Source organism: Oncorhynchus kisutch, linkage group LG26 (assembly GCF_002021735.2).
Source record: "Oncorhynchus kisutch isolate 150728-3 linkage group LG26, Okis_V2, whole genome shotgun sequence".
NCBI classification, from domain to species: domain Eukaryota; kingdom Metazoa; phylum Chordata; class Actinopteri; order Salmoniformes; family Salmonidae; genus Oncorhynchus; species Oncorhynchus kisutch.
In genome coordinates this window covers 3,545,912-3,569,604 of record NC_034199.2, presented here as the reverse complement: position 1 = coordinate 3,569,604, position 23,693 = coordinate 3,545,912, and the positions used below count along the sequence as shown (strand labels likewise).

At 41.0% G+C, this 23,693-nt stretch overlaps 1 protein-coding gene across 1 annotated transcript in view; it reads left to right on the top strand.

Moving 5' to 3' along the window:
• Positions 1-2,228: 2,228 nt before the first annotated feature.
• fgf14 (fibroblast growth factor 14) overlaps positions 2,229-23,693 on the top strand; it is a 330,991-nt gene continuing 309,526 nt past the window's right edge. Inside the window, exon 1 of the mRNA XM_031805610.1 lies at positions 2,229-3,097. Coding sequence (XP_031661470.1) covers positions 2,848-3,097 — 250 coding nt within the window. The 5' untranslated portion in view covers positions 2,229-2,847. The remainder of the gene's footprint in view (positions 3,098-23,693) is intronic.

The following is a 23,693-nucleotide window of genomic DNA, read 5'->3' as shown; positions in this document are numbered from 1 at the left end:
AAGAAGAAGCCTGAAGGAGGAGAGATTACTAGAAACAAACTTTGTTTACCATTTTATCTGTGGATTAATTGTCGGAGCAGAGGACCTTGTGCATTTCAGGTAAAATAACAACCCAATGTTTATATCCCAGGAAAATTTCCTTTCAACAGCATGCTAGCTAGCTAAATTGACATAAATGTTGAATGCTTTTGACCTGTCCTCAAATTAATATTGTTCAGAATACGTTTAGTTCAGAGTTCGTTTAGATTTTTCAACCTCGGTGTCCTGATCGCATCTGGTGTGGGTGGACAAAATCAACATGCGCTCAATGGCGCACCCGGACACACGTGTGTGAGACGTGTGGTCAGCATGTAATAGCCCTGGCTGCATTCCCTCTCCATGATGCTGAAATTATTTCAATGCATCTATGATGGGCACTTTTGGGATTTTCAACAGGTTTGTGTGATGTCATCTGCTTTACCTGGGTTTCTTCCAATTAGGTGGCAACACCCTCTATTTGTTGTTGAATAATATCATAACTTTATGTAGAGTATAGGCTAAAGTCCAACGTAAACTCACTCACTTTTGTACATCGCCTTGGTCTGTATAATTTCCCTTATTTTAGCGTCCCAAAAACGTAATACTTCCAGATCAACTTTAATGGCAATTCAATTGTAAAGCAAAATTTCTCCCCTTTCCAACAGAATCAATTACATGACCTAAACGCTGCCCGTTTCGGCACAATTCAAGAAGGCAATGAGCCCCGTCGGGTCTTTTTAAAAATGGCGGGTGGGGAAGCGAAACTAATGCGTGATAGTGAGAAGGAGAGATGTTGTGTGGGAAAATTGCTTTTTTTCACTCGATCTGTCCAACTTATCACCTTATTGCCTCTAAAATGTAAATAAAACACTATAAAGAGTTTATATAATGTGTCATTACAGACCTATTTGAAGGTTTGTGTCGAATTTGAGTCGGGTTTTTAGGACGGTGCTAAACTGATCTTCAGAAGTAAACACTTTTATTTTAGCGTTGTGATCGTTTGCAGTGACGACGCAAAAAATGACTAGGTATCCCCCCCTTACCCCCATCACTGTCCATTTCTTGTTTTTAAAGGATGAGAGAAGTGCTACACCTGGTGGAGAGAGATTGTAAGACAGAAATAGTTGCTTTATGCGTGCTGTATGTTACGACATGACATGACATGACACATCAAGATGTAACTGTGGGTCAGTTTTTTTCAATTTTTCTCCAATACTATAGAGCCATTACCATGTCGATCAACGCTTGAATAGAAACCTAGTTCACACCCCCGATTTTGAAGTCAACACAGTCACTACAGTCCCATGAGTTTTCTTTGTAGCCTCTTTTGAATGTTGCGGTTGCGCACATTTGTACGGAATGGGGCGAGTTTAAATGGTCATAGATTTATTTTTATTATGGCATTTGTATCTCTTAGTTTATTCATAGTTATCACAACGTTACCATGCCCATATTATTTTCACACAATATTATCAGGCACTCTCATTTGACAGCAAACTACTGGCAATATCTTGTCATCTATTTACTGACATAGCCTGATCTGCAACACACCTCTGTTTTTTTCATTAAAAGACAATGATAGTATCCTTTTGTTGTTTAGCCTATTCATAGCAGTTTTCCAGACACTTTACATTAAGGGGGCAACTCACCTCAACCAAGCTATTACACTGAGTCCATTGTTTTGCATGTCACCTGTCGTTATGTTGACATCAGCTGTTATAGCTGATACTGTAGTTCACTTCTGCTTAGAACACTACCTGTCACCGCGCAACACGCAAGCTCCCCGACAGCCTATCACGGGTGAGTACCACTACCAGCACCTGTGACTTCTTCCCGGAACACCTGTCACACAGGCTACAATCCGGGACCGTTTAATAAACCCGACGCTTCAGAGTAGAATATGAATTAGGCATGATATTATATATTTGATATGCTATGAGTAGCTATAGTCTAGTAGCACTGTTGCGATGCAGCCATTAGCCGATAAATTAGTCCAAACTCAATGCAGAAAAGCAGTTTAATATAACAATAAACTCCTGAAAAGTCACTGACATACCATCAATCATAGAGACAATTCTGTCTCCTCGCATAATTCCTGAAAGCGCCCGTGATATCACGGCGCCGAAACCACGTGTCTACGTAATGGAAAGCCAATGTTTCAATTGCAACCCCTCCTCCCTGTTTATTTCCAACCAGAGATCCAAGGCGAAGCGAAATACATGCAAATATTTCCCCAGGCGCACCGTACTTTTGGAGTAGATGTCAGTGGTGCATTTGTGAAACAACCGAGAGAACCACCCTTCAGATAAGAAACACAAACCACCCAAAAACATCAGGACAGACCAGAGCCTTCAAAAGGAAACAAACCTGGCATTACCGTTGCAGTGAGAGCAAAACAAAAGATATGACAACTGGGGTTGTGGGAATTTGACTTCGGCAAACAGTTGGTTTTTGAAGAAGAAACACCACCAAGTGAAGTGGCTTGATTTGCCAATGTCTTGTTTTATTGGGGCTATCGTTGCTGTCTGTGCGTGTGCATAGGATGCATCCTTCCCTGGCTTTTGATGCTGTACAGATCCTTCTTCCTCTCATCAGAGTGATTAACTAATAGGCATGGTTTTCTCCTCGGAAAGCTGCCGTGTTTCACTGTTTTCACGTTAGTTCTGTTTGTTTAAGGGCAGCACGTCTCCTCCCGGTGCGACACATGCAATTTATAGAGTATATTTTCTATTACCGACTCTCCGAGGTGGCATCCTTTATTCGCCAGAAGAAGAAAAAAACACATTTATTGCGAAGTCTGACAGATAGAGAAATATTTTCATCAGGTGAATGAAAACGCATTTATGCGACCTGGATATTTACTATTTTTCTATGATACAATTGGTAGCCCTGTCCCGGAGAACTGAAACAATTGTGTTATTATGCAACCGCAAGGATCTCATCTATATCTGGGTGTTTAAGCCACTGGATTGCTCTTCGCCTAAATCAATGTGGTTTCTTTGGAACATTTTCAGCAAAGGAACGCATATGCTGCAGTGTCTTTGTGGCAAGAGTCTTAAGAAAAACAAGAACCCAGAAGGTAAGCACTTTGCCATTGGATGTTCATTGCTTTTTTTCCGGTGGTGAACTGCACTGTGTGTGTGTGTGTTATAGCCCACGTTTGTTGGTTCTAAGGGGTGATAGATCTGCAATGATTATTTGTGCAGCGAGTGGATGCAGTGGAGAGGGGAGGGGGATAACTTATCCTGTAGAGCCGCTGTAGCCTGTCGGCGAGCCCTGGCATGGAGACGCGTAGTGCACAGACCGGCACACACAGGAAAAAGCCCCCAGCAACCCCGAAGCATGATCTCCTAACTTTTTAAATAGCGCCCAGACACATTATATTTTAGCACCTTGGATGGACATTGGGATCACATACTAATAAGGTTGCTCACTGAGCCGTCTGTCTACCGGTCTCTCTTTTAACCAGGTTTTATTTTGTCGGGTTGCTGCAGCAGCATTTCCACCGCAACACTTGCTTCTCGATTTAATAGGCTATTCGCTATGTTTCAGCGAGCTTGATGGATGAGCCAGACAGCCTATGTTTGTCTCAGTATCCACACATACATAACGATACATGTTGCAATATTTATTAGCGATGCATTATCACATGCCTTCTTTGGTCGAATGGAATGCATTGTTGGATAAGACGAACAGCGGTGCGTGCATGGGCTAATGCGATATTTTCTCAATGCAAAAAGACCCACTTCACAGCAATCTCCATTTGATTTCAGTTCTCATCACATTGGTGTGAAGTATCCCATCATAATAGTGATACTTATACCCCCAATACACCACTGCCTGGCTATTGACGGCAGTGCATAAAAGTCATCCCACTAGGCAAAAACTGATTGAATCAATGTAGTTTCCAGTTAATTTCAACCACAAAATTCAATGTGATGACGTTGAATCAACGTAGAAAACTGATTGGATTAGTAAAAAGTCATACATGTAAAAGGAACTTTTTATTTTTTTACTTTGAACCTAAATCCAATGTCATGGTGATTTTGCTTTGATCGTTTCACCATGAATTCAGGTGAGTTGACAACACAACCAAATGTAAAAAATAAATGAAATAAAAATACATTGAACTTACGTCTGTTCCCAGTGCGATATTTCTCAATGCACCTGCGATTTTTTTGCCACTGGGCAACTGTTTTTTTCAACAGGCTGTTACCAAGGAAAGACTATTGTACAGACAGCCTACATTGTAGGTTTAACCTTGTGTCTTAAGTTGACGTGACAGCACTGTTTCTTTTTCTTTCCTCGACATTGGTAGGCTACTGCAGCATAGTCGATCATCATAATGAAGCTATTTTGCCTTGCTGACGACACTGCAACAATAACGACGAAATAAACATTATATAGTCCCACTTAATAGTCAAATTCACATCATGTCCGATAATGAAGTCAATAAAGAAAACGATCACTTTTTGTAGATGAAAAGAAGAGCTAGAATTTTTTAAATGTAGGCTATTGAACGAGCTGCAGAAAAAACAAACTTTAAGAAATGCCACTCTGGGGAGGATAACCAAATCGGCACATACAGCCGATCAATCACAGCTACACGTCGTCTGCAGTTTAGCCATTGTCCTGTCATGTGGCTCTCATTAAAACAGATATACAGTACCAGTCAAAAGTTTGGATACACCTACTCATTCAAGGGTTTTTCTTTATTTGTACTATTTTCTACATTGTAGAATAATAGTGAAGACATAAAACGATGAAATAACACGTTTAATCATGTAGTAACCAAAAAAGTGTTACAGATTCTTCAAAGTAGCCACCCTTTGCCTTGATGACAGCTTTGCACACTCTTGGCATTCTCTCAACTAGCTTCAAGAGGTAGTCAACTGGAATGCTTCTTCAAGTGCAGTCGCAAAAACGATCAATCGCTACGATGAAACAGGCTCTCATGTGGACCGCCACAGGAAAGAAAGACCCAGAGTTACCTCTGCCACAAATTGCTGCAAAGAAAACACTACTAAACGACACCAATATTAAGAGGAGACTTGCTTGGGCCAAGAAACATGAGCAATGGACATTCGACCGGTGGAAATCTGTCCTTTGGTCTGATGAGTCCAAATTTGAGATTTTTGTTTTTGTGAGACAGCGTAGGTAAAACAGATGATCTATGCATGTGTGGTTTCTTCCGTGAAGCATGAAGGAGGCGTGATGGGGTGGGGGTGCTTTGCTGGTGACACTGTCTGTTAAGGCACACTTAACCAGCATGGCTACTACAGCATTATGCAGTAAAACGCCATCCCATCTGGTTTGCGCTTAGTGGGACTATCACTTGTTTTTCAACAAGACAATGGCCCACAACACACTGGATGGAGTGCTGCATCAGATGACCTGGCCTCCACAATCACCCGACCTCAACCCAATTGAGATGGTTTGGGATGAATTGGACCGCAGAGGGAAGGTAAAGCAGCTAGCAAGTGCTCAGCATATGTGGGAACTCCTTCAAGACTGTTGGAAAAGCATTCCAGGTGAAGCTGGTTGAGAGAATGCCAAGAGTGTGCAAAGCAGTCAGAGGCAAAGGGTGGCTACTTTGAAGAATCTCAAATATAAAATATTTAGATTTTTTTAACACTTTTTTGGTTACTACATGATTCCATATGTGTTATTTCATTTGATGTCTTCACTGTTATTTTACAATGTAGAAAATAGTAAAAATAAATAAAAACCCTTGAATGAGTAGGTGTGTCTAAACTTGACTGGTACTGTACATTTATCGTGTCTTTATGGCATTACCCGTACACTGTGGATGAGGTGCGTACAGTATGGGCTACTGGTGTCGCTGTGTAAATAGCAGGAGCCTATTCTATATCCAGAGGACTGAAATATGGAGCAGGTCATCTGTAAGCTATTTTAATCCTGTTTAAAGACAGCTGTTTGGGTCTGTGAATGTCTTTTTAGATAATTGAAAGACACTGATGTTTTGGACCCCAGAGTAAAAAGAGCAAAGCAAGCCTAGGCTATAGACCTGTGTTGACCCCCAAAACATATCTATGGAACCTATCTGAAACGTAAACATTGAAGCATCAGTCCTTTTTTCTCACAGTCAGACTAAATTGAGGATGCAGACTGGGATGAGAGGGTCTCACATCAGCTGCTATAAGATCCATACAGCCAAACAGGATGAGTTGAGTGAATTCATCATCTCACAGTTAGAGGTAGCAAATCATGAGGTTTTGGATAAGTTTCCCAAAGTAATTACGGCCCCAGAAGCAGTAGTGAAGACAGAGAGACCCCCACCATCCAAAATGGCACCCAATTCCCTAATCTACATACTTTAATTTTTTACATGAGATATCTCAGGGGGCAGCAAGACACACGATGAGATTTCCAGCATTTGTCAGCATAGCAGATGGATCCATATATTTTCTCTTTCTCTCTCTCACACACACACACACACACACACACACACACACACACACACACACACACAATGCGTTATATGGACTAGATGTTTAAAGTGAAGTTTCTAAAGGATCCTTCAACTCCAGCAGATGGCACTTGCAGATAGCCTTGTGTTGCCTAATATTTGCCTGGCAGGGGCAAAATTGCTCTGTTGGCATTGATGTATGTTTGCGTATTCTGTACTGTAGGTGTGAGGTTAACACAGATTTTGTTTTTAGCTGGGGATGTAGGAAAGCTGATTGGTTTTGTGAGAGCAAACCCACTTTGCCGGGGAACAAAAATGACTGTACAGTTTCTCTGAGGGACACAAGCCTTCTGTCCTGTGGCATGACTGTAGAATATAGCGTGAATATTTGAATTACTTAGTTGGTGCACCTTATTCGTATTCTGTGAAGTTCATGCATGCCAGATTCAATATACAAAACACAGTAACTTTACAGAGTACTCTAACTTATCAATCAAAATAAACAATTTGACATTGATAAACAGTAGAAAGAGTTTCCTTTCCATATCTGAGATGTTGAGAGCAGTGAAACTGCAACTGTCGGCATCACATCAACAGTATCACTGGCTCGTCTCACTTCTCACATATGATTGACATGAATTGAAAGAAACGCAAACATATTGCATTTCCCTCAAGGCAGCATAAACAGTGGCCCTCCATTGTTATTTTAGCAACCCTACCCACTGTAAAAGTGATGAGCTGTGACAGTGCTGCCTGCCTTCTGTCTGTTCAACCCATACGCCAGGCCACACAGATCTAAGATCAGCTTAATGTCCTCAAATCCTGAACTTAACCAGAGGGAAGACCAAAGTAGGGCCCAGTACACAACCCATAGTTCATTATCCCATACCCCAGGCAAACTCTTTGATACCAAAGTCAAACAGTATTTTCTTTCAATTACCTTAACTTCACATGAGGTTTATGGGATAAGGGTATGGGAGTAATAGGGAGTTTGGCAAAGTCACTGAATAGGGCCTTCCACCATAGATACACAGGTGTGAGCAATCTTCGAGTGGTTTGTGGCACTATCCACAACTGTGGTGTTGAATATGCGTCAAACTGCTACTAGTTAGTGCTGGTCGCGTTGCTGTTCATGGTGCTGAATCTACACCCAACCAACCGTTGCTAGTTAGTGCTGACCGCAGTGCAGTCCATGGCCTGAATCAGCATCCGCTGTCACTTGTTAATGATGGTCGTGGCACTGTCCATGGTGCTGAATGGTTGTGAGTGTTGCTATAACAACACACTTGAGGTTACCACAGGGTAGTGACACATTATCTTCTTACCTGCAGCTTCTTCCAATGAAGCCGTAAATAAATATTTAGAGCCAATCTGTGCATGTTGACCAACCTTTGCATCGAAATGGCCAACCTTTGTATTTAGACTACATTCAAGACAGAAGGTAAGACTTTACCACAGACTGATGAAGTACCGGTAGTCATGACTTTCTCTCCAAGCTAAACAAACAACACAAAACACTTCCTGGCTTCGGGTACATGGAAAGCTCAGTAAAGACCGGTGTTTAGATGTATACAGAAGAGAGGGATGTGTGTAAAGCTATTCCAGGAGTGCCGGTTTGTCTTAGAGTACAGGCAATTAAAGCGCAGAATCCTTGTCGAAGACCAGAATGATGCAAAGACGGAAACTCTAACTCCAAACAGACTGATTCCAGATGTACTTGTAGATATCACTGAAGGCATGTGATGGTATTGACGGAATGATTTTGTCACATTCCTTGTCACACTTCAGTGACTATGATGACCCCTGTAGTTAGCCCTTCAGATTAGTGGTCTGGTAGAACGGGCATTGCTGCTCTCTGATACACATGCTCAGTCTGATGTCATAGAGAGGGGGTTAAGTCACTCTTGGTGGGCACATCATGATTCTTTAATTCAATCAAGTAATGAAGTAGTGTGGTGTAATCAGTGAACATTGGACTCCCCCTGCAGCTGTTCTACCAGTTAAGATTGAATTACTGACCACAACTTTTACGTCATGTCACAGTGAAACTTTGAGGACACTTGGGAATAGTCAGAATTTTGCCTTAGTACTTTTTTGCCATTGTAATTAGTGTCAGTGACTCAAAGCTCTTTCTCTCTCTGTGTGTGTGTGTATTTATCTCCCTGACATATACACCGCTATAAGCTCCATACAGGGGAACATGATACGTTGAATTAACCCATAATCTCACAGTTAGAGGTAGCAAATCATGAGGTTTGGGATAAGTTTCCCAAAGTAATTACGGCCCCAAAAACAGCAGTGAAGACTGAGAGACCGTCTCCGTCCCAAATGGCACCCTATTCCCTAGCCTACATAGCGCAAGACTTAAAAAGGGAGCAAGACGCACAGCGGTCCCTGTAGTATCAATGAGATTTCCAACAACATTTTGTCAGCACAGTTAGAAACATCTGTTTTACAGTGTAGATGGAACCATCTCTCTTCTACTCACTCACTCACACCTCCTGCTGTCCGTACAGCTACCATCGCTCGGCTGCTTACTCAAATTCCCCGCATGGTGCATAGGCTAGAGTACCTGTAGGCTACTGTTTGTGGTGCATTGGGAGGTAATGCTCAGCTCTATGGTATGTTAGAGGCTTGGGGGGATCATGGTTGTCCCCATCTGGCCATGCCAGAGAGGACACCATTGAGTCGAAGGCCACAGCCATGGACCAGAGCTAGGAGAGACTCAGGAGTAGAGTCGCTGATCCAAAATAAAGAGCTTTATTTCATACAATCTCAGCGAGCAACAAAAGTTTTTCAATCGGAGAAAGTCAATAAGGTATGAGGAAAATGGTTCTGTAGTTGGTAGAGACCAGGGATAGGCAACTTTGATGGGGGTGGGAGCCACAAAAAAATTTGAATTACCCCCTACACCACATTGCGAGCAAAACATTTTAGCAGCCTCCCTCTTGACAGTGGGGAGAAACATTTTAGAGTTCATTTTGTCCTATTCTACACGTTTTGCCATGGAGCATAGAGAAAATGTTGTAGTTTTAGAGCAAGTTTACTGCAATTCTACTCATTTTGCCCTGGGGCAGAGAGGAGGAAAATGTGCTGTTTTACAGCAAATTTCCTGTAATTCTACACATTTTGCCCTGAGGTAGAGAGAACTGTTTGCAGTTTAATATGATATCTTAGTGAGACATACGAACAAAATCAATGGGGGCACCCGGGCCGGTAACTCGACCTTGACTACTAACTTTAGATAGCTGGCCGCTAGTGACTAAGTGACTATCAGTGACTGACTGTACAAGAGTACAGATTTTTTAAATTCAACTTTGTGTAATGTACTATTCTAACTTGTAACAGTAAGTTGAGACCCCTACTGAGTTCCCTTGTTATGTACAATCTACTCATTGACAGCCCGCGAGCTACAGGCAGCTGGCAATCTACCTTTTAGAGACCCCTTACTTTAACGTAATGGTGGTATTTAGAAAACACATATTGCCAAGTCCAAGAGGTGACTTGTATAATCCATTCTGCATTTTCTGTACTCACATGCACACACGCAGGCACACACCTACATACACACACGCGCAGAGCTATCATACTTAGTAATATTATATGGACAATGAGTATTCAGTATCAATCGACTGACAGCTAGGTTTTGTATTGAATGTAGACATCACTTGCTTACTAGAATTGCTTGGGTTCATTGACTGTTGTGTAAATGCATTGTTTTTATGTATAGAGAGAGAACCTGGATTCAGTTATACATGCCAGAAAGTAGAGAGTGAAGATGTCTGAAATGATAGGACCTTGAACAGCCTTTAGAAATAGCAGGGGTTTTGTGTCGGTGTACTGAATGATATTTTAATACGTTCTGCTGTAGGTTGAGATGTGCCTGGACCAGAGCTAGGAGAGACTCAGGAGTAGAGTCGCTGGTCCAAAATAAAGAGCTGTATTTCATATACCTAACCATACAATCTCAGCGAGCAACAAAACTAAACGAACAAATTAAAATAATGAATAACTATATTATTAACTAGATGAACTGTACTGTTATTGGACTTTAATCAGAGAAAGTCAAGGTGGTTCTCTAGTTGGTAGAGACCAGGGATGGTCAACTTTCATGGGGGTGGGGAGTTAATTTTGTGCAATTCTGCACGTTTTGCCATGGGGCGTAGAGAAAATGTTGCCGTTTTAAAGGAAGTTTGCTGCAAATGACTCATTTTGCCCTGGGGCGGAGAGGAAAATGTGCTGTTTTATAGCAAATTTCCTGTAATTCTACTCATTTTGCCCTGGGGCAGAGAGGAAAATTAGCTGTTTTATAGCAAATTTCCTGTCATTCTACACATTTTGCCCTGGGGCGGAGAGGAAAATGTGCTGTTTTAGAGCACATTTCCTGTAATTCTACTCATTTTGCCCTGGGGCGGAGAGGAAAATGTGCTGTTTCTGATTGAGATAGACTAACAAAATCAATGGGGGCCCCCCGGACGGTAATTCGACCATGATTACTAACTTTAGATGATAGCATATATTGAACAGCCTTTAGGAATAGCAGTGTTTTTGTGTCCGTGTACTGAATTACATTTTATAAGCTCTGTTGTATGTTGAGATGTGCCTCACTGTCAAACTCAGGTTCATAAACCTGTAAGTAGTAAAATATTATCTTCCTCCTTTTATTTACCAATTGGTAGTTCCAGTCCTGTCCCATCGCTGCAACTCCCGTACGGACTCATGAGAGGCAGAGGTTGAGAACCACGACCGCTGCGCCACTCGGGAGGCCCAACTCCCTGTACATTTACACACGCGCACACGCAAGCATGCACACACAGGCAGATAGACACGCGTGCACATTCTTTCCACTCCACAGTGTAATGTGAAATTACATGTGCATTTTAATAACCTAGATTCTGCTGATGGAAGACTTTTCTATGCAATTCTCACCTCAGAGCAAGTGTCAGTGCAACAGCCAAAGTCATATATCCAAAACCCTTGACTTTGCAGATCAGGGTTTAATACTGTATCAGAAAAAGGAGCCATTTCTAGCTTGTTATAAGGCAGTTAATTCATGCTCGACTTGCAATTTGTGCCAAAGGAGAGAAAAGCCAGGCATTAGACCACAAGTCTATAATTAAAGGGGTTGGAAGAGATTTTAAACAAGAACTCCAACAATTAGACTAACAACAGGGTTGTCCAAAAATAACCTAAGCACACACACCAATGGCTTGTTGCTATGGTTTCACAAACAAGCAATTACTGCGAGTTTATAATTGGTAGATCTGCAGTACTTTCTTCGCCCACAATGGAAAAAAAAAGTGTTGTAGACACACTGCACCTTTGTTAGTACAGTTTCTCACTTCAGAAATAAAGACAAAGTGTACATGAACCAAGGGTACTTAAGACTATAGGAATTAGTATGGATATTATTGGCAGAATTAAAAAACTTTAATTTAAAAAAGTGATAGTCAATGAATAAAAGTAGACTCCAACCACTGTGGCATGTCTTCCTATTTGGTTTATTATTGAATCAGCATTTCAACGTCTAGGTTTAAGGGTAGAGACATTCTTTTATGGTAGCATACACTCTCCACAAGTCAGTTATTATAACCTGACGTGACCATTTTAGGACATCTCTTATATAATGATTATGATCCCATTAAGTAGGCCTTGTAACAGATGGTTGATGCAACAGGTACACATACTTGAGAGTCTCTCTCTAAGTTTCTTTAATATTAATCACCATGTTGTAGCCAACGTGAAAATCGTCCGCAGCATTATCAATTTCCTCTAAATTAATTTGGGTTCTTTCTCTTGCTCTTGAGAACTGGTTCCCATTCCACCTCCCTTGGAAAGGCAATCAAGTTAACATACAAATCAGTACAGAGAGGGGAGAGGAGGAAGATGGGAAGAGAGTAAAATGAAGTAGTACACAACAAAAAATCCTGTTGATTTTACGGTACATTACTAGCAGTCAGTTACTGGTAAGTTATTGTAAAAAAAAAAAAAAAGTACAGTATGTTACCTTAAATTCCAAAGAAACTTTGGCTTAACAGTACATTACTGTAAAGGGTACTGTACTGAACTCGACTCCACTCTACAGTACAGAATATGTACCAAACTGTACTTTACTTTTCTCTACTGTGCTCTATTGTACTGTGCTGTCCAAACTGGTGAAACATAGACGTTTATGATTGGTTCAGATTTGGTCCGCTTCGGACCAAATCTGAATCAGTCATGGACGTCTATATTTGGGCCCAATGAAGGTCGGTCCAGACGTCTGTGGACATTGAAATCAAAGTTGATACAAACCGGTCCACATGTATGTTGACGTTGAAATCAAGGCCAGGGTGGACTGACCAAATTTCAACTACTTTTCAACGTCCATGGATGTCCGATGTCGATTAGGGCTCAGTGAGTGAGGATGTTGGTTACAGTAAATGGAAAGAATGGGGAGTCATGGGTAGGTGTCAGTAAGAGCTGGGAGAGGGAGAGAGAGGGGGCTCATGGGTAGGTGTCAGTAAGAGCTGGGAGAGGGAGAGAGAGGGGGCTCATGGGTAGGTGTCAGTAAGAGCTGGGAGAGAGAGGGGGCTCATGGGTAGGTGACAGTAAGAGCTGGGAGAGGGAGAGGGGGCTCATGGGTAGGTGTCAGTAAGAGCTGGTAGAGGGAGAGAGAGGGGGCTCATGGGTAGGTGACAGTAAGAGCTGGGAGAGGTGACATTAATGACAGAGAGTGAGAGAGAACAACTTTTTCAGACACTTTCTTTGACCACCAGATGACAGAAAGAGAAAGAAAACTGTTATGATCTGAACATAAGTGGCCAGTGGAAGGGAGGACAGTAGCAGGTGACCCAACCGTGGTTTGTGACAACTATGATTTCCCATTGTAGCCAATACAATTGCAGAAATACTGATTTGGTGACAGAATTTAAAGTTTTAATCACTTAATAATTCATAAACAAAATTGATATCAGTAAAAACAATTGCTAGGTCTACTTTGATGAGGGAGAGAAATTATAACATGGATTTTTGGAATGGAATGCTAAGGCACAAAGCAATGTTTCTTAAACAAGGCAGATTTTTGTTCCTAAACTAAATATGTGTTGCTAATGGTTGGCAGGGATCTTTACTTCAACATTGTTGTGTTTTAATGTATTTCTAATATTTCTTTCTGTTATTTCTAAAACCTTTTTTCCCAGTAGATGTTTTCTAAGACCCCCTTTCCAACTATTTGACTAGAAATAAAATCCTTTGGATATTCCACATTTTTGGGATGGAAAATGGTTGAAGAATGTATATGCCTTAATTTTTCACAAGAATCTTAGCTTTCATTTTACACCCAATTTGACATGCTCCTATGAACTTCACATGTTGGTGCTCATGAGTCCTTTTACATGAAAAATGACCAATATTACCTGTGTTAGATTTGAATGTACATCATTAGGTGGCTGCTTTTTATTGTATTTATTTAGCTAGGGAAGTCAGTTAAGAACAAGTTCTTATTTACAATGACTGTCAAACCCTAACTCAGACGACGCTAGGCCAATTGTGCGCCGCCCTATGGGACTCCCAATCACGTCCGGTTGTGATACAGCCTAGAATCAAACAAGGGTCTGTAGTGATGCCTCCAGTGCCTTAGACCGCTGCGCCACTCGGGAGCTCTGCTGAGGGGAGGGCGGCTCATAATAATGGCTGGAATGGAATAAATGGAATGGCATCAAACACATGGAAACCATGATTTGATGTATTTGATACTATTCCACCATTCAGCTCCAGCCACTACCATGAGCCCGTCCTCCCTAAGTAAGGTGCCACCAACCTCCTGTGATGTACAGGTAGGCCTAATCGAGGCCTAACCTAATGTATTGGCGCATACAGTTTTAGCAAAGGCATTCATTGCTTGTCAGATTTTGGGAAGTAGCAGACAGATGTGAAAACAACTTTATTTCTGACAGTCCAATGTTACCTTCTGCCTGCTGTGCTATTTATAAGTTAGCTGTGCATTGTATGTATCAAAAACACCTGCTTCCACATTTGTGATCTGTGGCGTGTGCTAATTTATAAAAAGAAACAACTGATATGCGGCTTTTTATATTTTATTAAAGCAGTCATTCCAAACTTTTAATATGATTAATAATCCTGTATTGAAATTGGTGAAATGTTCAATGTACACTACTTTTATGTTGAAATTACAGAGTAGAAGAGGCCATCACTGCATTAAATGGTAGTTAAGACTGTTAAGTTGACATTCTTTACAACTCCCATTAATTCAGTGATGGCCACTCTTACTCGGTAATGTCAGCATACACTTGAGCATGTACATCAGCTTATGTCACAAAGTGCTGTACAGAGAAACAGCCTAAAACCCCAAACAGCAAGCAATGCAGGTGTAGAAGCACAGTGGCTAGGAAAAGCTCCCTAGAAAGGCCAGAACCTTAGAAGAAACCTAGAGAGGAACCAGGCTATGAGGGGTGGCCAGTGCTCTCCTGGCTGTGCCGGGTGGAGATTATAACAGAACACGGCCAAGATGTTCAAATGTTCATTGATGACCAGCAGGGTCGAATAATAACAATCACAGTGGTTGTAGAGGGTGCAACAGCTCAGCACCTCAGGAGTAAATGTCAGTTGGCTTTTCATAGCCGATCATTCAGAGTATCTTTAACGTTCCTGCTGTCTCTAGAGAGTTGAAAACAGCAGGTCTGGGACAGGTGAACAGGTCTGGGTTCCATAGCCGAAGGCAGAACAGTTGAAACTGGAGCAGCAGCAAGACCAGGTGGACTAGGGACAGCAAGGAGTCATCAGGCCAGGTAGTCCTGAGGCATGGTCCTAGGGCTGAGAGAGCGAAAGGTGTTGTTGTAGTCATTAATGGCATGCTTTGCTTTGGAAAACTGTGATACTGCTTGCACTTGTATACAATTAAATATAATTTACCTAAATAGAATAGAACTGCAGTGTAACATTTTTGAAGTTGAGTCAACTTTAAAAAAAATCAAGGTAACCAGCTGCAATGTGATTTCTCCACTTTGGAGCAGGACACTTCTGCTAACATACATTCCTGAGTTGTCTTAACACATTTGTCAAAGTTTAGTCCCACATTTGCCAAAGTTGAGTCCCCTCCTTGACTTCAAGTCCTCTCAACTTAAAGATGTAAGGACATACATTTTAAGTTGGATGAACTATATATAGATTTATTTTGCTCAATGTGAACATTGAACTCCAATTAATGGACCAGATACTGGGTTCTAACAAATCTGCTCTGAGTTACCACAGACCAGAGGTACAACAATCTCACTAATGGTTAAAACAAATCCACTTTTTTTGCTAAATCGGGTTTAGTGCATCATATTCCAGCCTCTGAAATGTACAGTGCCAGTTAAAAGTTGACACTACTCATTCAAGTTTTTATTTTAATTTTTAATTTGTATTACTATTTTTGACATTGTAAAATAATAGTGAAGACATCAGAACTATGAAATAACAGATTCTATAAGGCATAAGACATTCTCTCAACCAGCTCATGAGGTAGTCACCTGGAATGCATTTCAATTGACAGGTGTGCCTTATTAACTTTTAACATATGGCATTTCTTTCCCTAATGCATTTGTGACAATGTGACAAGAGAAACGACAGTCCATCATTACTTAAGACATGAAGGTCAGTCAATACGGAACATTTCAAGACCTTTGAAAGTGTCTTCAAGTTCATCAAGCGCTATGATGAAACTGGTTCTCATGAGGACCACCACAGGAAAGGAAGACCCAGAGTTACCTCTGCTGCAGAGGATACGCTCATTAGAGGTAACTGCACCTCAGATTGCAGCCCAAATAAATGCTTCAGAGTTCAAGTAACAGACACATCTCAACATCAACTGCTCAGAGGAGACGGCGTGAAATCGGGCCTTCATGGCCGAATTGATGCAAAGAAACCAAAGGACACCAATAATAAGAAGAGACTTGCTTGGGCCAAGAAAAACAAGCAATATACATTAGACCAGTTAAAAATCTGTCCTTTGGTCTGATGAGTCCAAATGAGATTTTTGGTTCCAACCGCCGTGTCTTTGTGAGACGTAGGTGAACGGATGATCTCTGCAAGTGTGGTTCCCACCGTGAAGTATGGAGGAGGTAGTGTGATGGTGTGGGGGTGTTTTGCTGGTGACACTGTCTGTGATTTATTGTGCAGCGATACGCCATCCCATCTGGTTTGCACTTAGTGTAACTATTAGGGTTCCAATAGTCGGAAATTTTCCGGTAAATTTCTGGGATTTTGCTTAAATTTATCAAAAAAAGTTAGCTTATAACAGTGAACCTTTTTTTGTGGAATACACACAAGGCATTTTTAAGTCTTGTGGCATATTTTGGTTAAACTATCCCCAATTGAATGGAATTGCAACCCTCTGCATGCACAGTGCATTCTTCCATCACATGTACAGCTGACTCAAGATCTTGCACACTAATGATATGCTATTGAGCCCACACTACTACACTGTCTGAGCCAAGGACTGCATGCTTTCTGGTAAGTTATGATTACATAACTGGGTGGAGTGAATATATTTCATATGACATACAATATTTTTTTAGTTAACTAGTAAATAAATAGTATCCTACAGAAAAGTGTGTTTAAATCATTTCTAACTTGTTAACAATTTCTGCTAGTTATTTTTTGCTACCATGTGGGTTTTAGCTTGCTTGAGTCTGCTAACTGAGTAGTGTTAATTCACCTGTTTCCATACATGTTTCATTTTAAAACATTTATCTTACAAAGGAGTTGTTTAATCTAACTGCTTAACTATTTATCTATACATGGAATTGTATACGTTTTTTTTTAAACTCATTTTTAAAATAATCTTTACAGGAAAATGCCACTGGCACTATCTGATGTGTGGAGACATTTCACTGCAGCTAATATAGAAGGAAAAGCTGTATACATTTGCAAATACTGTGCCAAATCATGTGAAGAATACAACAAAGATTCAGAATCATCTGGCCAAGTGCATAAACTTCCCTCAGCGCTCACAACAAGCAACCTCTGACAAAAGTCCCTCTACTTCTATTTGAGGTGAAAATGATGAATCAGACACCTTATCGATAGCAACAGCTCATGGTCCTCCTGGAATCAGAAGTTTCTTGTGACTCAATGCTGATGAATGTCTGGCAGAGATTTCTGAATGTTCTTTGCCCAGCATACACCCCTTCAACCAGACATGCTTTATCTACTCATTTGCTGGATGCAGAGTTCAACAGAGTTCAAGTGAAGGTCAAGAAAATCAGAGAAAGCAGACTGTATTGCAATCATCTCTGATTGGTGGTCGAATGTTTGTGGGCAAGGAATAATTAACTACATCATATCCACCACTCAACCAGTATTCTAAAAGAGCACAGACACAAGGGATAACAGCCACACCAGTCTCTACATTGCAGATGAGCTGAAGGCTGTCATTAATGACCTTGGACCACAGAATTTATTTGCACTGGTGACAAACAATGCTGTGAACATGAAGGCTGCTTGGTCTAAAGTGGAGGAGTCCTACCCTCACATCACACCCATTGGCTGTGCTGCTCATGCATAGAATCTAGTCCTCAAGGACATCATGGCATTGAAAACAATGGATAAACTCTACAGGAGAGCCAATGAAATGGTTAGTTATGTGAAGTGTCATCAAGTTATTGCAGCAATCTACCTCACCAAGCAAAGTGAGAAGAATAAGAGCACAGCATTGAAAATGCCCAGCAACACCAGTTGGGGTGGTGTTATCATGTTTGACGGTCTCCTGGAGGAGAAGGAGTCTCTTCAAGAAATGGCCATATCACAGTCTGCCGATATGGACAGCTCCATCAAGTGGGTCTTCCTGGATGATGTATTTTGGGAGAGAGTGATAAGCAGTCTGAAACTCCTGAAACCTACAGCAGTAGCCATTGCACAGATTGAGGGAGACAATGGCATCCTGTCTGATGTTCAGACTCTGCTTGCAGATGTAAAAGAAGAAATCTGTACTGCCCTGCCCACTTCACTATTGCTCCAAGCAGAGGAAACATCAGTTCCGAAATACATCAAAAAGTGTGAAGACTTCTGCCTGAAGCCCATACACGCCGCAGCATAGTGCCTTGCGAAAGTATTCGGCCCCCTTGAACTTTGCGACCTTTTGCCACATTTCAGGCTTCAAACAAAGATATAAAACTGTATTTTTTTGTGAAGAATCAACAACAAGTGGGACACAATCATGAAGTGGAACGACATTTATTGGATATTTCAAACTTTTTTAACAAATCAAAAACTGAAAAATTGGGCGTGCAAAATTATTCAGCCCCCTTAAGTTAATACTTTGTAGTGCCACCTTTTGCTGCGATTACAGCTGTAAGTCGCTTGGGGTATGTCTCTATCAGTTTTGCACATCGAGAGACTGACATTTTTTCCCATTCCTCCTTGCAAAACAGCTCAAGCTCAGTGAGGTTGGATGGAGAGCATTTGTGAACAGCAGTTTTCAGTTCTTTCCACAGATTCTCGATTGGATTCAGGTCTGGACTTTGACTTGGCCATTCTAACACCTGGATATGTATGGACCCCAAGCATGCTGGCAAGAGCATCCTGTCTGGTGTAGAGATCAACAAGGCCTGTGGTGTCATCACTACCGTGTCTCGCCACCTTAGCCTGGATGACGGCAAGGTTCTTGGCAGTCTGGCGAAGTACACTTCCAAGCAAGGGCTTTGGGATGGAAATGGATTATGACAGTCATGCCAACAGGGACTTTGTGGATCTGAGGCTCTTTCCCCTGTTGCCTCCATCCTCCTCCAAATCCCACCAACATCAGCCGCTTGAGAGCACAACTAGTCCTTGTTTGGGAACACACACACACCAAAAAATTGGTGGCCATCTGGGCAAATTTGTGGCTTTTTGAGCCTGATCCCAAGCCATCCTCAACAAGGTTGGAAAGCGACAGTGAAGATGAGGCATCAGAGTTCGATGTTCAAGAGGTGGACATTATTGAGGTCCAGGAAGAAGATATGGAAGCCTGAGAGGAAGACAACCAAAGCTTTAGTTTCTAGACTATAATTTTACAAAGATGTATGTTGAAAACATTTTTTGGGGAGATGCGACGGATCATTGGGGATCATTCAATATTCCCTTTCTTTTGTAGTTCAGTGAAATCATCCCATGTGAAGAGTCAACTCATTTAATTAACGTTCAATTTGTAACTTGTTTTTTATGTCTATTGGAAGGATTTAATCATTTGTAATTATGTCTACTTATAAGGTAAAAGGATTATGTTTGTCTCCATATCATATGGTAAATATATCCAATGCAAAAACATCTACATTTAAATGGTATTAATATTAATTAGCCATTTAAATGGTATTCATTTCTGTTAAATCCAATTAATTCACATATATTCCTATATTCCCACAGAACGTTTCCACCTCTGAATATTCCCTAAAATGTGCAACCCTAGGGACTATAATTTCTTTTTCAACAGGACAATGACCCAAAGTACACCTCAAGGTTGTGTAAGGGCTATTTGACCAAGAAGGAGAGTGATGGAGTGCTGCATCAGATGACCTGGCTTCCACAATCAACCAACCTCAACCCAATTGAGAGGATTTTGGATGAGTTGGACTGCAGGTGAAGGAAAAGCAGCCAACAAGTGCTCAGCATATGTGGGAACTCCTTCAAGACAGTTGGAAAAGCATTCTTCATAAAGCTGGTTGAGAGAATGCCAAAGAGTGTGCAAAGCTGTCATCAAGGCAAAGGGTAGCTACTTTGAACTTTTTGGTTACTAAAAAGACTCCATATGTGTTATTTCATAGTTTTGATGTCTTCACTATTATTCAACAATGTAAAAATAGTAATGAGTAGGTGTGTCCAAACGTTTGACTTGTACTGTATGTATTCATTTTAAACTGTTCCTTGTCAAGTAAAATAACTAAGTAAAATAACATTTGCCGAAAAGCACACTGGGAAATATGTTTACGATACACACACATGTATTAAGCCAACACAGTATTTTAAGTTGCGGGTCTCAGAAAACTAAACTCTCTTGTGTGATCAACTCAGCTCGTTGTGTTGCAAATGCAAACATCAATATTTAAGTTCATACATTTGTTTTTCAAATTCAACTCACATTGAACAGAAATCACTGGGTAAATGGAGTATTCTGCTCAACAATTTCCCAATTTACATCCAGCCAATTAGGATATTTAAGCTACTTGGACTTTTTCTAAGTTGTATTTTATACAGTGTGTATTATCACCTGTATAAGCATTGAGTTTGTGCTGTGTTGCGGACTCTATGATAGTCACATGTCCATATATGGAGATAAATGGATCCCTCCTATGAGCGTTGGTGCCGTCATTTTTCTGATTTGTGTTATGGTCATTTTGGTTACGTGCCAAGTATCTTTTTCCAGGAAGTGAGCACAGGTGAAATGACAGTAAGGGACATTAGTGTTCCGTAACCTGATTCTGGTTGATCTTAATTCATAATGCAACCCTGATGGTAAAGTTCATGACAAGCCACATGGTCTAGTGGGAATTCATGTAGTAGACTATCTGCTTGTTTGTGATACAGCAGTTGACTTTTATGGAAGGAGGTTGTGAAAGTTTTCACATTTTGACAGTTGTTCATCCAATATGATAATGTCACAGGGACTTTACGTCACCATGTCTGCTGATAGTCCTGATATGTTGAATAATGTGTTGGTTTGTATAATATAATGGCACTTTTAGTAAAATCACATCTTTTGTGGCTTTAGTATGTAAGTGTAGTTTATGGTTAAGTTAACATCACTATACCTTCCTGAGACCTGGACCGCTGTTGCCTGGACCCAGAGATACCTTGGATTTTCAAGGGTCAGTGGTATCACTGATGCTTCTAGAGTTCACTCTGGCACTGTGCAGAGGGTCACAGGTTTGCGTCCTAGGCTGGGAAGACACGGACGGAACGAACTCTGCTATAGAAGTATGGCTAGGTTGTGGACGGCCAAAAATAGCTTCCTGCAAGCATCAGTGCACTCCCAAATAAAGTTTTGAGAAACTGTCCTCTACAATTTGTCCTTGGTTTTTGGCCAGTAACTGTTTGAATTAAGTAAAACTGTCATGTAAATGGTTAATGGTCAACAACACAAATGCATTGATATATTATCTTCTCAGTGAACATGTTCATTTGTCACATCTCTCTGCCATGGTATCTGCCCAGTGGTAAAACCAATGCCGTTTATGATTAGGGAGGACTTTTTTATGAGCATGGACTTATTTCTATTACAATATATTGGATGACTGTCATTCAATCATATTCCATTCACCCAGCTCAATGTAACATCAATAGGTTTAGGCTCCTACATGATACTCAATCACTTTCATAGCAGCCATACAAACAGCATCTTCACATCTACGCTCCTCTCACATTTTCGCTTTGCTTGTGGACTTCTGTGCACAACACTGTCTGGGAAGAAAATTCTCCAAGCCAAACCTTCATACCATAACCTTTACACACAGCCTACATGGTTGTCACCATATTAACTAACATCCTAATCAACATAGCTACTAGAACTAACACGTTAGTAAACCACAATCCAATCCATGTGTGCAATCATGCAGTAGTGTACAGCAAGAAGTTTAACAGTTACAACGGCGATCCCCGGTGGCAATACATTTATAAAACGGAAAGCTTACCTTGAATTGGAAGTGTTGGATAACCTTAGCCAGCTAGCTAACATAAATATAATTACTCTCTGTTTGAGTCAGGTTGTTGAGTAGGTTAAGTTAGATGCATTAGCTAGCTAGCGTAAGAAAAATAAAATAATAATAAAACAAATCACTTTCTCTGCTGCTTCTCCTTAATTTCTTTGGAAATTATATTGTTCAAAACTGTTCAACTATTGTCTTTCTCTCTCCTTGAGTCAACTACTCACCACATGTTATGCACTTCAGTGCTAGTTAGCTGTAGCTTTTGCTTTCAGTACTAGATTCATTCTCTGATCCTTTGATTGGATGGACAACATGTCAGTTCATGCTGCAAGACCTCTGATAGGTTGGAGGACATCCTCCGGAAGGGGTTGAGAATCATGAGCCTCTTAGGTTTTGTATTAAAGTCAGTGTACCCAGAGGAAGACGGAAAATATCTGTCCTCCGGCTACACTATGGCGCTACCCTACAGAGTGCTGTTGAGGCTATGTGAATATATTTCGTATAGTTTTATCTAAAAAGGATAACTTTTTTAATAATATTCACCGAGTAGGACGGTCCTTCCCTTCCTCCTTTGAGGAGCCTTCACTGTGTCTGACATGGGATCCGAACCCACTTCACCAGTGCCCTTTAGTATCACTACCACATTCACACTTGCACTGATTGGAAAATCCCTAATGTTTTTTTCATCAATATAATCCTGACAGTTTTATGAGCAACTTATTTCATCCCATTGAGATGGCCATATAAATACAAACACAGTGGTCATTTTTATGAATGTTTCATCAATTTGAATCATTGCAGAGCAATATCTACCATATATATTTTTTAAGCAGTATCTTTGTTTACTTTGCCACATATGTATTATACTGACAACTGGTGATAGACCCCTTTCAGGTAAATATCTACATTACCCAAATCTATTTCATGATTCCGACCACAAATTCCAGTACAAAGACTGCAATGTGGTTTTGATTGAAAAGGGCCCTTGGCCCTAAAATCCGTTATGACCTGCTCCCATCCTTTGATATCGGACACTACTGTAGTTGCCCTAAATCTCTATATTTTTCAGAGTGAACAAGTGTATTGAGAGACCTCAAAATACAAACCCTACAGTATAGAATGACAATATGGACCATGCATTTTCCCCACATGGTTTGCTGCCCTGTCCTATACAGCACCCATAAATACTTTTGTAATTTGGCCCATTCTCTGTCCTCAATTGTGGGATTTACCTGAAACATTCCCCCCCTGCATAAGAGTCCATATAGGCTGGTAGTGAAGGAATGTATAACATAGCTCTAAGTAGATTCCCTCTCACAAATGGCACATCTCAGTGCTACTTCCTGTTTCGCTGTAGGATTTCCAATCACATGACAGGCAGCAGAGCCGCAGTGATTTTCTACAGGGACTCTGCTGTCCAGTATTGTACTGTACTGATGGACCATGCTTTGGTTTACCACAATGAAGGAGGGACAGGGAGATTGATCGATAGTAAAGAACGCTGTCCTAGGCTACTACAGATGGGTAGATTATAGGAACTCTAGGGGGGGGGGGGGGGGGGGGTGTCAAAGGGTGCAAAGAGTGGT